Here is a 13,439-nt window from a genome sequence, read left to right on the forward strand (position 1 = left end):
CTTTAACGCGGCTGAAAGGCCGCGTGTGTGCTTTCGAAAGCGACAAGAAACGCTCGTTAATTTGTTGCAGCGCAACGAATGCAGTTCCTCGCGTTCCCGATTTTATTTCTCGCGGCTTTCCTTCTTTGCTAAATTGCTGGGTCGCCTTTGTTCCACTTTGCCGAGATACTTTAAACCGTTTTTAAATTTCGGACAATGGAAAAACCTCGCGATTTCAGGGCTTTCCTGTACACCGTTTCTTAAAATATAATTATTTTTTTTTCAATATATGAACGTCTTTTTTTGCACCAGCAAATTAAACTTTGTACGAATTTCAATAGTTAAATAGGAAGTGAACACGCCGATGAATAATGCTTGAGAAAATAATTGCCAAGGAGAAGTTTTGGTGAGTCATGGCTAACAGAAAGCACTAATCATACAATAATGTGTACACGAATATTGCACCGTAATATACTTATTACGAGAGACATTGATTGCAGGATAATTTACTTTGAAATTCGATCAAGTTCAAGATCAGAATCCATGAAAAGTATCTTGCGGAAAAATTGATATTAATTAAATCTAATTAAAAATTATTCCATCACGATTTCTCATGATATTCAACGCGTTGACATAAAAATTAAGAGCCTGGTCTCATTGAAAAGACCGCCGATAAATAAAATCACGTTGTTGAACAAATTCAAAGTTGTACTCTTGTAATCAAACAATGCAACATTAAATAGCTCTTTGAGGGACTCGTTTAGAGAAGCTTGTTGCTTTGAAAATATTTCACGGGGCAACGTGTAACACAAATGGCCGATTGGTATCGAGCACGAAAAGTCAATCCTGGACGCCTAAGCAAATGTACGTAGGTACCTACACCGTAACGACTCCCACGTAAAAAGTAGAGTATTTACGATACGAGTTCCGCGACGAAATCGCGATCGGTTGTTGTCGGTCAAACCCCGAGAACTCGCAATTACGCTTGTTCAACCCACGAACCCCGTTTACACCGTCGCGAATGCGTAACAAACGTTTAACCGGTGATTTAGTGGGCATTATCCTCGTAGAAATGGAAACGGTTCGAATCGGGTGCACCGTTTCGCGAACGCTTTTTCCTCGCGTGTCATGCTAATACGATTTACGAGACTCGCGCGCGTGAAACGAGCGGACCGCCACGGAAGAGAGTTATCAAAGCAACGTTTAAACTGTCGTTTCACGTGTACCGGCCTTTTTACAAGACGTTTTTGCAACTCCTCAGGCCACCTGCGACGAAACTAAACCGTCGGACTCGAGCGTAAGATTGTACGAAAGGAAACGCGTAATTATATATATTAAAAATCCTGTAAAATTCTGTAGAATAACGTGGAGCTCGTATCGAGTCGTCTAGAATTCGAAAACAAAGCATCGTCCGTTTTAATCCGTGAGATTCCAGTTTATTTTTAACAAGCCGCGAGTATGAAAATATCTCGCACCCTTAGGTGCGTCCGAGTGAATATATTTGGCCGACGCTCCCTATTGACCGTGAATATCACCGGATCAGAAATAAGAGAGTAGTTTTATTCGTATTCCGGCGTTGAAACACACGCGCCTTTCCGATCAAACACGGCGTCTTCCTAACGCTAATAATTCATGTTCCATAATTCATCAGCTGAATTTCCTTAGCCGGATATTCGCTATCCAAAACGGTCGAAACAGCTGCCGTATGTAATTTTAAGGAAAAAAAGATTTAATTCAAAGATAAAGTGACTCACCATCTCGTCGAGGCTCTTCAGGTCGTTGGTGACGATCTGAGGTTGGGGTCCGTAGATGAGACAAGGTTCCTCCTGTTGCATATCCGCGTACTCGTCGTCGCTCTCTTCGTTCCCGCCATTTCCATGCGCCCCGTTCGCGGCTTTGTTCTCAGCCGCGATCTCCCGATCGATCTGTCTCTCCATCTGTACCAACATCGGCGCCAGCATACCGAATTTCGCGCCCCTTCTAGCCACTTCTAGCAAGCATAGAATCACGTGCCGTTCGTTCTTTCGCATAATAAGGTCGTCCGTTTCGAACAAAAGGCACTCTATGATACCAAGGCTGTTCCTGCACCATCCAATGAAGTTGGACACGTTGTCGCGTGCAAAGAAGGTGCCGGCTTTCGCGTTCGGCAAGAAAGCCACGTCGCTCAGCTGCGACATCGGCAATGCCAGCGAAGAGGTTATCGATCGTGTCATCGAGATCTTCCGCGCTTGGCGACGTGCCACGTACTCGGCCGCCGACTTTCGTACGTTGTTCGCGTGCTGTGGACAAAAACGGAACGGAAGCGGTTAGAGAGGATGATACGCTAATCAACGCTGGAAGGTGGAAGTTCAATTTAGGCTATCAAAATTAAGGGTAGTGTAGGGAACAGAAAAAGAGGCGTTTTTGAATCGCATGCCGGAGGACCGCCAGCGAGAACGGACCAAATCTCATCGCCACCTAGCGGTCGCCGACCCGAACTAAGGGCGTCCGGGCAGATTCATCGCCTTCCCATTTCACTAAACGCCTACAGTAGTTTACTTTTAAACGAGAAAAGTCTGCATTGCCCCCAGGTGTACATGTTCATTCAGAGGCGCGAGATAGCCCCGTCTGACATTCACCGACTACACCTCGTTCGTTCTCGCCGCTTAAAGAGTCAAACAGCCACCGATAGCATCTTAACACCCGGCTAACTAATTGTTCCATTAATAACAACGGAGCACGTTCCTGCGAACGATAAATATTAAAGCCGCGAGAATATACGTGTATAGTCCGCGGTATTCTTTGCCTCTTTTTTTCTTTCTTTATTGTCGGTTGCTTAAGTAACCGCGTGCGATAATTGGATATCGAGACGATGTAAATGAGTTTGCTGTAACGAGCCACGCCGTTACGACTAAACGCCTAATAACAGGTTTATCGTCGCGGTTCTTCTCGTCTATCGTTTAAACGCCGTCGGGAATCTGTTATTTCGTCGACTAACGGCGGACGCCGATTTTTATCCGACGATTAATTGGAAGTGACCCGCGCCGTTGAGTCGCGCGAGTTTCACACGATGTGGGAATAAGAGAGGCTATTGTTTCTCAGCGGATCACAGACTTTGGAGCCAAGTTTCTTCTGGTCCAGATTCTACCATGTGCTTTGATTATTCGAACAGCTGTGCGCTGAGTTTTTTTAGACGTAGAAGAAATGCTGAGTAGATAAGGACTTTGGATAGGGACTCGAAATTTGAGTCAAATATAATTCGAACTATTCTCTCCCCGATGGTTCGAGTTTATTTTTAATAAGAAGAGTGTCGCGTTTCACGTGCCCCGATTCAAAGCTGACAAATATAAAAAAGAATTTCGCGAGAAAGATCAACAGTGGACATAAAATATCCAGTGTCGACAGATTTCCATTAACGTAGCTCTACATAAGTAACTTTATACTCGGTCCACAATGAAACTCGACAGATGTGGTTTCCATCGCGACAGAAGCCACTTGATATATAAAAAAGAAAAAGCGATCCCTATACTTTGTAACAGTCGGTTAATTGTAGCTTGATGAATATTGGTCACATTAGACGAGTTACATAATGGATGTAATTTTCAGATCGAGTTTAACAGAGGTCGTTGCTTTCAGCGTAGATATATACTAGGAAACTTCTATTCAGACCACGTGTCTGCCACCGACGATAATCCAACTATACAAACGACTTGATAAAGCAGTTAAAGAGGTCAGCTGGCAGACGCTGATCGATTGTTCCGTAACTCTTCATTTCCTGTCCCGATACGCTGCCGTGAATTTCAATAATCGTCAGCGAGAAGACGCCGGCCAATATTTCAGTTAACTCAAACACGCTTCTCAACGACTGTTCCGTTTATTTTTGACAAGTTTTCGAGCGAAACGACTGTAAATCATTCGAAATCGGTTAGAGGAATGGCATTCGCGTTATCAACCGGTGCATATCGGCAAGAATTTAGGACAAGCTTTCGATCGTGTCATTTTTTTAAGTCTCTCCCTGTCTACGACGGGTATCTCGTTTTCCACGCTCGCACGTGGAGCCCATAAGGCGATGGTATGCCGGCGGTTCCACAGGCCGAGCCGTACGACAACTCGTAAAAATTCTATCTAACAGCATCCGGTCCGCTGTCCCGCCTCGATACCTCCCCAGGGATAATATAGAGATTAGGCGAACGTGTCAACGGCCTGCTCGCTTGTAACGAGTCACCATTTCGCTCTCGGTTTCGTGCTTCGAAAGATCTCGCCCTATCAAACGGAGAATCGAGTGGGCAACTTGCGCGTTTCCCTTCTACTCCGAAATAGTTTCTTGTTATTTTCTCGTCGATTGACCGAATTTCAATCGAGCGATTCGCTCATTTGAATTCGTTTCTTTTTTTTAGAAAACCGTACGAAACTGGAAAGGAGAAACACCAATAAAGGCGAAGCTGAATATGGGATATAACTGTTCCTGAAATTAGCTTTCTCCTCGCTATTTTCACGTGCTAGCCTCGAGACACGGAGACTCTGGTATTGGCGTTCTATCGTTTCCCGAGGAATTTCGGACGGGTTAAATTTGATTAGTACTTGTAACATGATTTGTTGCAAAGATAATAATAACACTTTTCATTCATGAATTTCAATCTTTGCACAAGCACAACCGACCTTTCCATTAAACCGGCAATCTATTTAACACTCCTACAGCGTAAAGAATAACCCGCTTGCGAGAGGTAAAGCAGACATAATTTCTCTTAAATACTGAAACAAATCACCGGTACGATCTCGATTGCATAAATAAGAGGCGGGTTATCGTCGGACAGATCGCGGTTTCCATCAATCGCTGCTCGAGCTTCGATTCCCCGTGACCGTGCAGAACCGGCGAACAGAAAAGGGTTATCACGATTTCTCGTAATTCGCAGCGTAACAGAGTCGTTCTAACCGTTCGTCGAGTCGCTAAATCGCCGGTTAAACGTCCGGCCATCCGTGCAATAACCGTAGAAAATGAGCGTAACGCCGCATGAAGAAGGCGCCACGCGGTCTTTCCATTTCACCCTCGTTTTCCCTGGTAATTGCACGAGAAACTGCGAAAACAAGATTACTAGAAAAACTGCTCTACCATGAAACGATCAATCGGGCTCGTAAAATGTTTATCTTATCGTTCGAAGAGGAGGGTATTTTATTTTTTTAATATTTGCTCGAGACGTTCTAAGCAATTTTGGTTGGCAATAAAACACCGTGGTGAACGAAACGAATGAGAACCTCTGAGGGAAGAGGAGCAAGAGAAGCGTGAAGAAGAGCGTAGAAGTGCGGCGCATGGTAATACGCGCTTGGCAGATGAGAGTTTGACGGCAGGATGTCACATTATGTGGCCTGTGACCCCCTCGTGTCGTCTACCCGCCACTACCGTGGGCAAATGCGCTTAATGAAAATGGCTGGTGCACATTCAACATTGTAAATTAGAGCGGCTTCGCAAGAGAAACGGCCCAGGGGACAACAGCGGCTCGTCGTTAACAGTAATGTCGCGGAGAAAAGGGTAACGCGGGGTGCCGTTTGTTTTATTTAACTCGCGTTCCTGACGATCTTCGACCGCTGCTTTTCATCCAGCAACGCGAATAGAAAACAGGATGCCTATTGTCACGGTCGAGAAATTGAAAGAAATCAGTCAAGATTTTACCTTTTTCTCCCCCCACCCCCCTGTGAAAAACCTTTGTTCCTCCATTTGAAGCTGTTAGAAACTTCGCTTTTCCGACTCTCGCTTTTCCCCGGAATAAAAACTTCAATTATAGTTAGCCATTGTACAGCTACCAGTGTAATTACGAGCGTCGCGTGCTGCTAGCAGTCGTTACAAAAACGAGACAGCTTCTGTTATATACTTCTTCAGTTTCTTATGCATACACGATTGTTTAGCTGGCATTCTTCTCGAGCACGTTCGCGCTGTTCGACATCGTCAGGCTCTTTAAACAGATATCACCGGGATGATTCATGACACTTCCGGCACGCGCATTGTGATCAAAAGACATTCTATCAGAACCGTGTAGGCAATTCCATATTCAATTGTTTGCAATTTCTATTCATTGGCGGAGGATAAATAAAAATTCGACTCGCCTCGCTGGGATTCGTAGAGAAAATTAATGGAGAAAAGAAAAATCTGTTAATCGATAAATTTATCGGGTTTAGATTCCGTACTAATCAAGGAACAAGTTAATCAAGCTATTCGAAACAATCAAGTCCAGCATCGCTGCGCAATTCGATGACATTTTTATTCGCCGCACGATATCATTTCTCCTATGCTGTTATCTTGTTACGTTGATCCGACAACAGGCCTCGATACGCTATCTCCAATAACTATGTACAGTCATTAATTACGAGCTAGATTATTTTGCCTGGCAATTGTGCGCTCAATTACTTAATAGTCCCCCCGTTCCCCGTGCTCCTTCTTACTCAGGCCTAATGTCGATTACCCTGACGGTCGACACACGGTGGGAAAACTGCCTGCAACCGGCTAAACACCACAATATATTATAACGAAACCAATACGAGGTAAATAGATATTTATGACACGACCGAGGTAACTACGAGTTCAATAGATTCATCTCGGGAAGATAGTTAAATTCGTTCGCAAAATAATATTATCTAACGTGAAAATTATTTTATTAATAGTGTAAACGTTTGCTAGTCGAAGATCGTGGAAAGAATTGTTCTCTGTTTCAAGGAAAATCCGTGAAAAAGAATCTCGTTTCGCTTTCATGCGATGCAACGAGCATTTTACACCGACTGAAGAGCACTTTCCATCGGCTAATCCGTCTAGTCTGGTCTAGTCAGTCGTTTCAAGCTCGACTTGCTACACAGCGATACAAAAGGAAACGAAACAAAGCGACTCGTGAAGCTTTGGCAACAAACAGCGGCCGGTTTAAGCTTAAGGAATAATAGAGAATTACCTACACGATAACGAAACAGGTGGAAACATTAGAGATAGTAGAATAAAGTACTTGAACAATAAACTGGGGAAAGTGAACTTTGAGAAGTGAGAAACTGGGAAATTAGCAGCTGGAAAATTGGGAAATTAGCGATTAGAAATGAAATTAGATTGAACGAATTTCCTTCGCCTGACGATAGATTCGGTTTCGATTTCACTGGCATATTTCACAGTATGTTGCACGCGAATACGTTCGCTATAGATCACGATGATTAATCTTAATTATCGAAGCATAACGAAGATTGATAATAAACAAGAAGCGAAAGATCAAACGCGGCAATATGTCTACAAGCGAATTGCTTCCGGTCTTAATTAAAATTCCGTCGACGACATCCCGACACAATAAGTCGATAAATCAAACGGCAAATCAATCTAATATGTTATCTGATATTCGTTTATAAAATAGATCTAATAAAATTCTACTCGTGTACTACGAGATTAAACGAACTTTCCATTAATCAAATAGCAATTATATTAAGGGTATCATTATCGAAATCTTGAAATTATTTCCAATGGTACCTATATTGATAAAATGGCCAATTGTAAATTGAAATCGTAAGCATGTAATAAAGTTGTCCATTCGATTTATCTGAAATTAGACGTAGCTATAACATGCGAGCGTACAAATCCAGTTAACTTTGCATTGAATAACTTTCGGTTTCTCTGACCTCCATAGCCACACCATAAAATTCGATCGCAGATCTATGTAACGAGAAATCTTGTTATCTCAATCGAACATTCTCCACGTGAAAATGTACAATTTTTAATTTTCCCAGTTGATCAAACAGCATTTCCATTTTCGCGTTAATGAAACTGTTTAAAGATACATAAATCCTTCAGAGGTCCTAGATATTCCTGCTACTGTTCCTGTGCCATCACGTCGCATCATCGTTACCCTCGGATCTATTTTCGTCGCTTGTTTTTCCAACGCACCCCTAACCGTCTTCTTCCAGCGAGTTCGGGGGAAGGTCAGTATATTTAGATGAAGCAGCTGGAAAAAAAAGGGCCGGATGGAAGGACGTCTGTCTGTTTATTTTCAACCTTTGCTATCCGATAAAAAAAAAAAGGTACATCCGCGTCTCTGCTAGACAAATCGCTATTGATGTACCGCCCGGAAGGGGTGGTCGTTGAAACGTTTCGACGGAACCCGCTGCACTTCAACCCTTTCACGATAGTTTCTTTTGTACCGGGAACAGTTTGTCGGATACTAACAAGTGCGGTGAACGATAAACAAAAGTACAATGGCAGAGCAAAGTACGAGAAAGATTGTTTTTCTATGGTGAAATCATAAATTCAGGTCGGAGCAGAGAAGGTAATAAATTATTCGAAGGGTTGATAGAAAGAAACTGGTCTCGATTAGATTCGTCCTTGCCTGTTAAAAAAAAAATTTATGAATGACTTTTCGAAAAGGATAATCAGCTAACAAGGACGGTCGCGCGAATGTCCTTTTATATGCAAATGTATGTAAAATCAGTGCGTGCCTGTTTCAGGTATACCTGGAATCGCGCGAAACAGAGAAGATCTACGCTTAGATAGGGAAATAATTGTGTCAGAATGCGAATCGCGAACTATTACGTGTTCTTTGTTACGTGATTTTTCTGGCAACCTCAGAGAATTTCATGTATTTTTCCACTTGAACCTTCGTGGACTTCTAAACTATATAACATTCTAATTTATTGAAATATTTCTGCGATTACCACTCTTTCCAAACTCATCTAGTAAAGCTATTCCTACAACAAGGTCTCAATTTCAGGCAATTTCTCGGTTAAACGATCCCGACCAGTAACACTGTCCCCAATGAATGAAAGTCCGTAAATAGAACGAATTCAAGGCAGGATTTCATTTAAAGAGAAGGTTGATTCGATCCAAGATCCGAGCAACGTTACATCCTTTCATCTCTCCCTTCTCCCACCGTGACACAATTAATTTGCATGATTTGTGTGTTTATCGAGTAAGGACGCGCGACACTGTTAATGCCAATTATGGCCAGGCAAGTTTCTTCCACTGTTTAATTGGTAAAAGAAATCATCTTCGTTCAGGAAAGCAATTCTTGGAAGTTGAAACGGGGACACGCGCGTTAGACGAAGTCGCCAGGCCTCGATTGCGGTCGTCGTAAATTCTAATTCATCGCGAGAAGGAACAAGGAAAGCAGACGTCGACAATTGCGCTTAATTAATCCCTCTTCGAGGACGACTTTGCCCGTCTTTGCCCTGTCTACGATTCAGCGAAAGGCTTCTTACGCGCGAAGGAACTGCCGCGCGAGATACTAGGAATATTAAAATTAACTAAAGGTGATACTGAAAATTGGCAAATTTAAGTCTCTATCCATCTTTCAATTCCACAATTCCACTCGAGCCATTTTCGAACGTTAAGAAATAGAATGTTGGACAGGTTACAAGGCGAAACACGATCGTATCTGTTCCAGTCCCATAAATTGACCAATTTTTCCATCAAGTCCCATCGCGAACTGGAGGGTAAGGCGAGAGACAAGGGGAAAGATAGCGAGAGCGTGTCTGGCGTGGCTCGTCCTTATTGAGAAGTCGAAGAGAAAAGAAGAAAAAAAACGTGTCAGCCAGTGAGAACAAGCCGTATCGAGAGCACCGGGGGTCCTTATCGCGACACACGGGTACCTCGTAGCTTATTACCTTACCGCGCCCTTCTCTCCTTCGCTCTCGTCACGGCTCGTAAAGTCGACGTGGTCGCAAAAGGTGGCTCGCCAACAGGCTTCACCATCGGAAATTCCACGCGACTCGCCCGTCAGATGGTTCGACGGAGACGGAATAGAAAGAGAAATCCGTTGTAATCCTTCGCGGCCGCGATAGGGGCGCGTAGCCCGATATAGGTTTCCCTCGGGAAAATAATGACACGAACGAAAAAATCCTTTTCGTAATAATGTAACCAGTCGATCTCGAAAGGATCCTAGAAGAACCTAGATAGAACCTTTGAAAGGATCTAAGAAGATCTAAGATCTATCTTCATGGATGAAGAATATGGAAATCGAAGTTGCGCGAGACTGTACCGACCCGATTCTCTCTTTCTTCGTTTCTGTTCATCGATCTCGCTCTTTGTGGCTTGCTTTTATCGCGGCTGCCTACTCTAAATGTTTCTCTGGCATGAATTTATAACGACCACGGTGCACCGCCGCTAATAACGAGGCCCGATACCCAGCCGAGCGTTCTGTGCTCACTTGTTCCGCGCGCTGCCAATCGGATAGCCGTGGGCCAACGCCAAGCGTACTGGAAACTGAATGCATTCAGTCGGCTCGTGACGAGTACTGCAAGATTATTGCCACCAATACAGTGGGAATAATTGAGCCGGGAGAGGTGTTCGAAAATCACCTGTGCCCGGTACAATGCATCCGAAATGATCGGTATCGGGTTGAACGGACCCGGAATCGCCGATAGCTCGTAAGGATTCGTGATCGTTTCGTATCGGGTCCCACGAGTCCGGTGTCGCTCACGGCAGCTAATTACCAGAGAGCAACGTAGCAAGCTAGCTGCTAATCGGACCGGACAATCAAAGTGTCCGATGGCTGTCCGACACGATCCCGGGGCTGTCGCACTGTCAAACTAAATTCTGAAATCCGAACCATCGGTGTGGTACGATGCTGTGTCGAAAGAACACGCGGCTGCCAGCTCTGTATCTAGCGTATAAGATCGTGTGTGCCATTCAACGACGACGATAGAGTAGTTTCGCGTGTCGGATTGGCTGTCGCCAGCGCGAACGGGTAGCAACCACGGACTTTCACTGATCTACGAGCAACCGGCCGTTCGAGACCCCGATTCCTCCGCGATTCTCGTAGCCACGCTGCGTAAAATCGCTTCTCCTTCGCCGCATGGCGCTCCATTCATTGCCATAGGCACGCTCCGTACTCTACTTAACGAACCGTGCCCACCTTTTTTGCCAGCCACAGTAGCCGCTCTGTAATTTCCCCCCTGCTTTCATCCCCGGGACGATTTCTCTCAAAAATCATCGTCAGAATTTAATCGAAGTCCGATTGAATTGAATTCTCGTCGTTTGAAATTTATCGAGAGCCACATCGCCCTGAAACCGCGCGCGGAAAACGAGTTTCGATCAGCGCCGCGAAACCGAGAATGTCGTCGCGAGAACGAGCTGGTGTGGCGATCATTAGCTACGAGAAAACAGGAAAAATCCACGACAGCCATGCTGATACGGGGATTATTATTAACTGTGCACCGTGTCGTTGATGATTGTGTTCCATGTTACATAAATAGCCAGGAACGGTATCGGTATTCCGTGATAAATTTCACGGAATTTACAATCGAGATAAAGGGAATTTGCATCGGGCGAAAATAACTAGCCGTCGTGTCTATAATGGCGTGCTTGAACGACGGCATAAGTTCGCTCGCTTTATGGCGGTGTACGGTTCAGGTTGAGGCGGGACTAGTTTATACGACACGAAACTATGTTGCCGATCCGAAATGTGAGTCGTAATGTCGGATAAAAAAAAAAAATCGATAGATTATCGATCAAATTGAAGCAAACTTGAGATATTACAATAAAACGTTCAAACGAGATTATAAAAATTTTCGTCTTGCAATGAAACGAGGTTCGAGTCGACGACCAGCGAGTGGTATAAATTGACTACCAGCATCCGGATACCCGCATGTTGAATACCAACGCGAATAACCCTGGAACCCTGTAGGGTGCGGTACAAAAGTCCCTGAAAGCCGTGCAACTCGTTATCGACGACCTTGATACCCATGGAAGTCGATACGAACGTCTCAGGGTCGTGATACAGACGATACTGGATCGGTAAGACTCGATATTCGGAATTTACGAGATCCAGTACACTTAATTCTAGATTCGTATTCACGAGACTCGATAAGGACTAACTTCAACTTATGGTTTCGATACAAGCAATTCTGGATCCCATGGATTGAAATGGTTCTTGGCGAATTGACAGGGTCAAGAAAATGAAAAAAAAAAAGAAGAGAAAGACGATCGTTCGATCGATTCAAGCGTATTTTCTGTTGCCGTTCTTCGTGTCACAGCGTTTCCTACACGCGCCGACTTAATTCGTAATTCAATCGACGTAGAAGCAAGAGCTTCCGGTGGACGTCATACGCATCCTTCTTCCTCTGTTTCACGAGCCGCGACCAAAGTACGTGTCCCATAGCATTTTATGCGTTTCCATTTAACGCTCGATTGTGTACGTACACGCGCTCGAACTTTAATCAAGCTTAGAATTTTCAAGAAGCTTCTTGAAACCGTTCGAGCGCGATATATTTTCCAAATTTTTGATTACCTTTCCATCGATCGATCGTCGGTTAAAATGATACAAAGTAGAAAGTAGTTTTGTATTTCATTTTTGGAGGCGCATTAATTATTTGTTTAATCACTTACCTTGCACAGAGCGACGCCAGTGTCCAGCCTGTCCATAAAATTGTCAACGTTTATTCTCAATTCCGGATACAAAGCGTTCAACCATTCGGCCAGGTCCTCCTTCATCGCGACCAGATACTCCTCCGAAGACTTGAAAGGTCTGTAAGACCTTGCTTCCAGAAGCACCGACATTTTGGCTGCTCGCTACCTGAAACAAAATCATTTTCCATTAGAATCTGTTCAAACTTATCAATAAAGATTTGATAGTATCCTACTCGAAATTAATTCAAACACCTGAAGTATTCAAAACCGACAGCAGAATGAACGGTCTTTCGAATGTGACACGATTTCTAATGCGAACGTTCTCTCGCGGTGCGAACGTGAACTGCAGTAAGTGTGAACTAAACCTTTACACCAAGTTGCATGGTCCTTTTATAGGAAAAACCCATCGGCCACTTGGTAACCAATTAGAATTAAGAAATACCTTCCATTATGGACGGTCACCTCGTTGCCGGCCAATATGACCTGGAATACCGTTTACCTACCCCTCGGATTAAAGTATCGTCACAGTGGTTTTACCAATTCAAAGTACAAATAAGTTCTCTAATTTTTGTACTTAAACTCTAAAATTCTACTTTGTAAATTCACAGAAAAATATAAGATTTTTTGGTAAAATTGATTTCATGACGAGAACGACCAGTCGTCTACCATTTTAAAGCACACTACGAATGGGCAATAAAATTTCCAGGGATTTGCAACACAATGGTGATGGGTCTGTATCGTTGACTGCCCTAGAAACTCTCCCCCAGTTGACGCACCGGTTAAACCACCCCATAAGGCCGTTGTCTGTTGCTCAACGTATGAAAAGCCGTGCCATATCGCGTTCGTTGTTTGCCAGTCCCCTGGTTACCCTTCGAAAATCTCCGTTATTCTCATCAAGCGACGATGATCCGTGGCCGAAGCAGTTTCGACGGACCGTATTCTACCCCTTTGGGACCAGCTATCACATGGGATGAACCGCAGCACGAAGCTGGGCGACGATCGAGTTTGCAATTCGTTTCAATGAATTAGGGTACTCGCGTAAATTTCGTCCCCTCGATTGCTACCATTTGTAAATTTATCATTTTTCTACAGCCCATTTTACGACTCTATAAATTCTCCACTT

General features: G+C 43.9%; 1 protein-coding gene across 2 annotated transcripts in view; it reads right to left on the reverse strand.

Annotated features, from left to right (window-relative positions):
- Positions 1-13,439, reverse strand: part of LOC117605072 (uncharacterized) — a 40,865-nt gene that overhangs the window by 19,250 nt on the left and 8,176 nt on the right. For both annotated transcript variants that reach the window (XM_034325907.2, XM_034325906.2), the window contains exons 2-3: positions 12,296-12,482; positions 1,734-2,258 (exon numbers count right to left, since the gene is read on the reverse strand). In XM_034325907.2, the coding sequence (XP_034181798.1) occupies positions 1,734-2,258; positions 12,296-12,466 (696 nt within the window). In that variant the 5' untranslated portion in view covers positions 12,467-12,482. The remainder of the gene's footprint in view (positions 1-1,733; positions 2,259-12,295; positions 12,483-13,439) is intronic.

This window comes from Osmia lignaria, chromosome 5 (assembly GCF_051020975.1).
Source record: "Osmia lignaria lignaria isolate PbOS001 chromosome 5, iyOsmLign1, whole genome shotgun sequence".
NCBI lineage: Eukaryota > Metazoa > Arthropoda > Insecta > Hymenoptera > Megachilidae > Osmia > Osmia lignaria.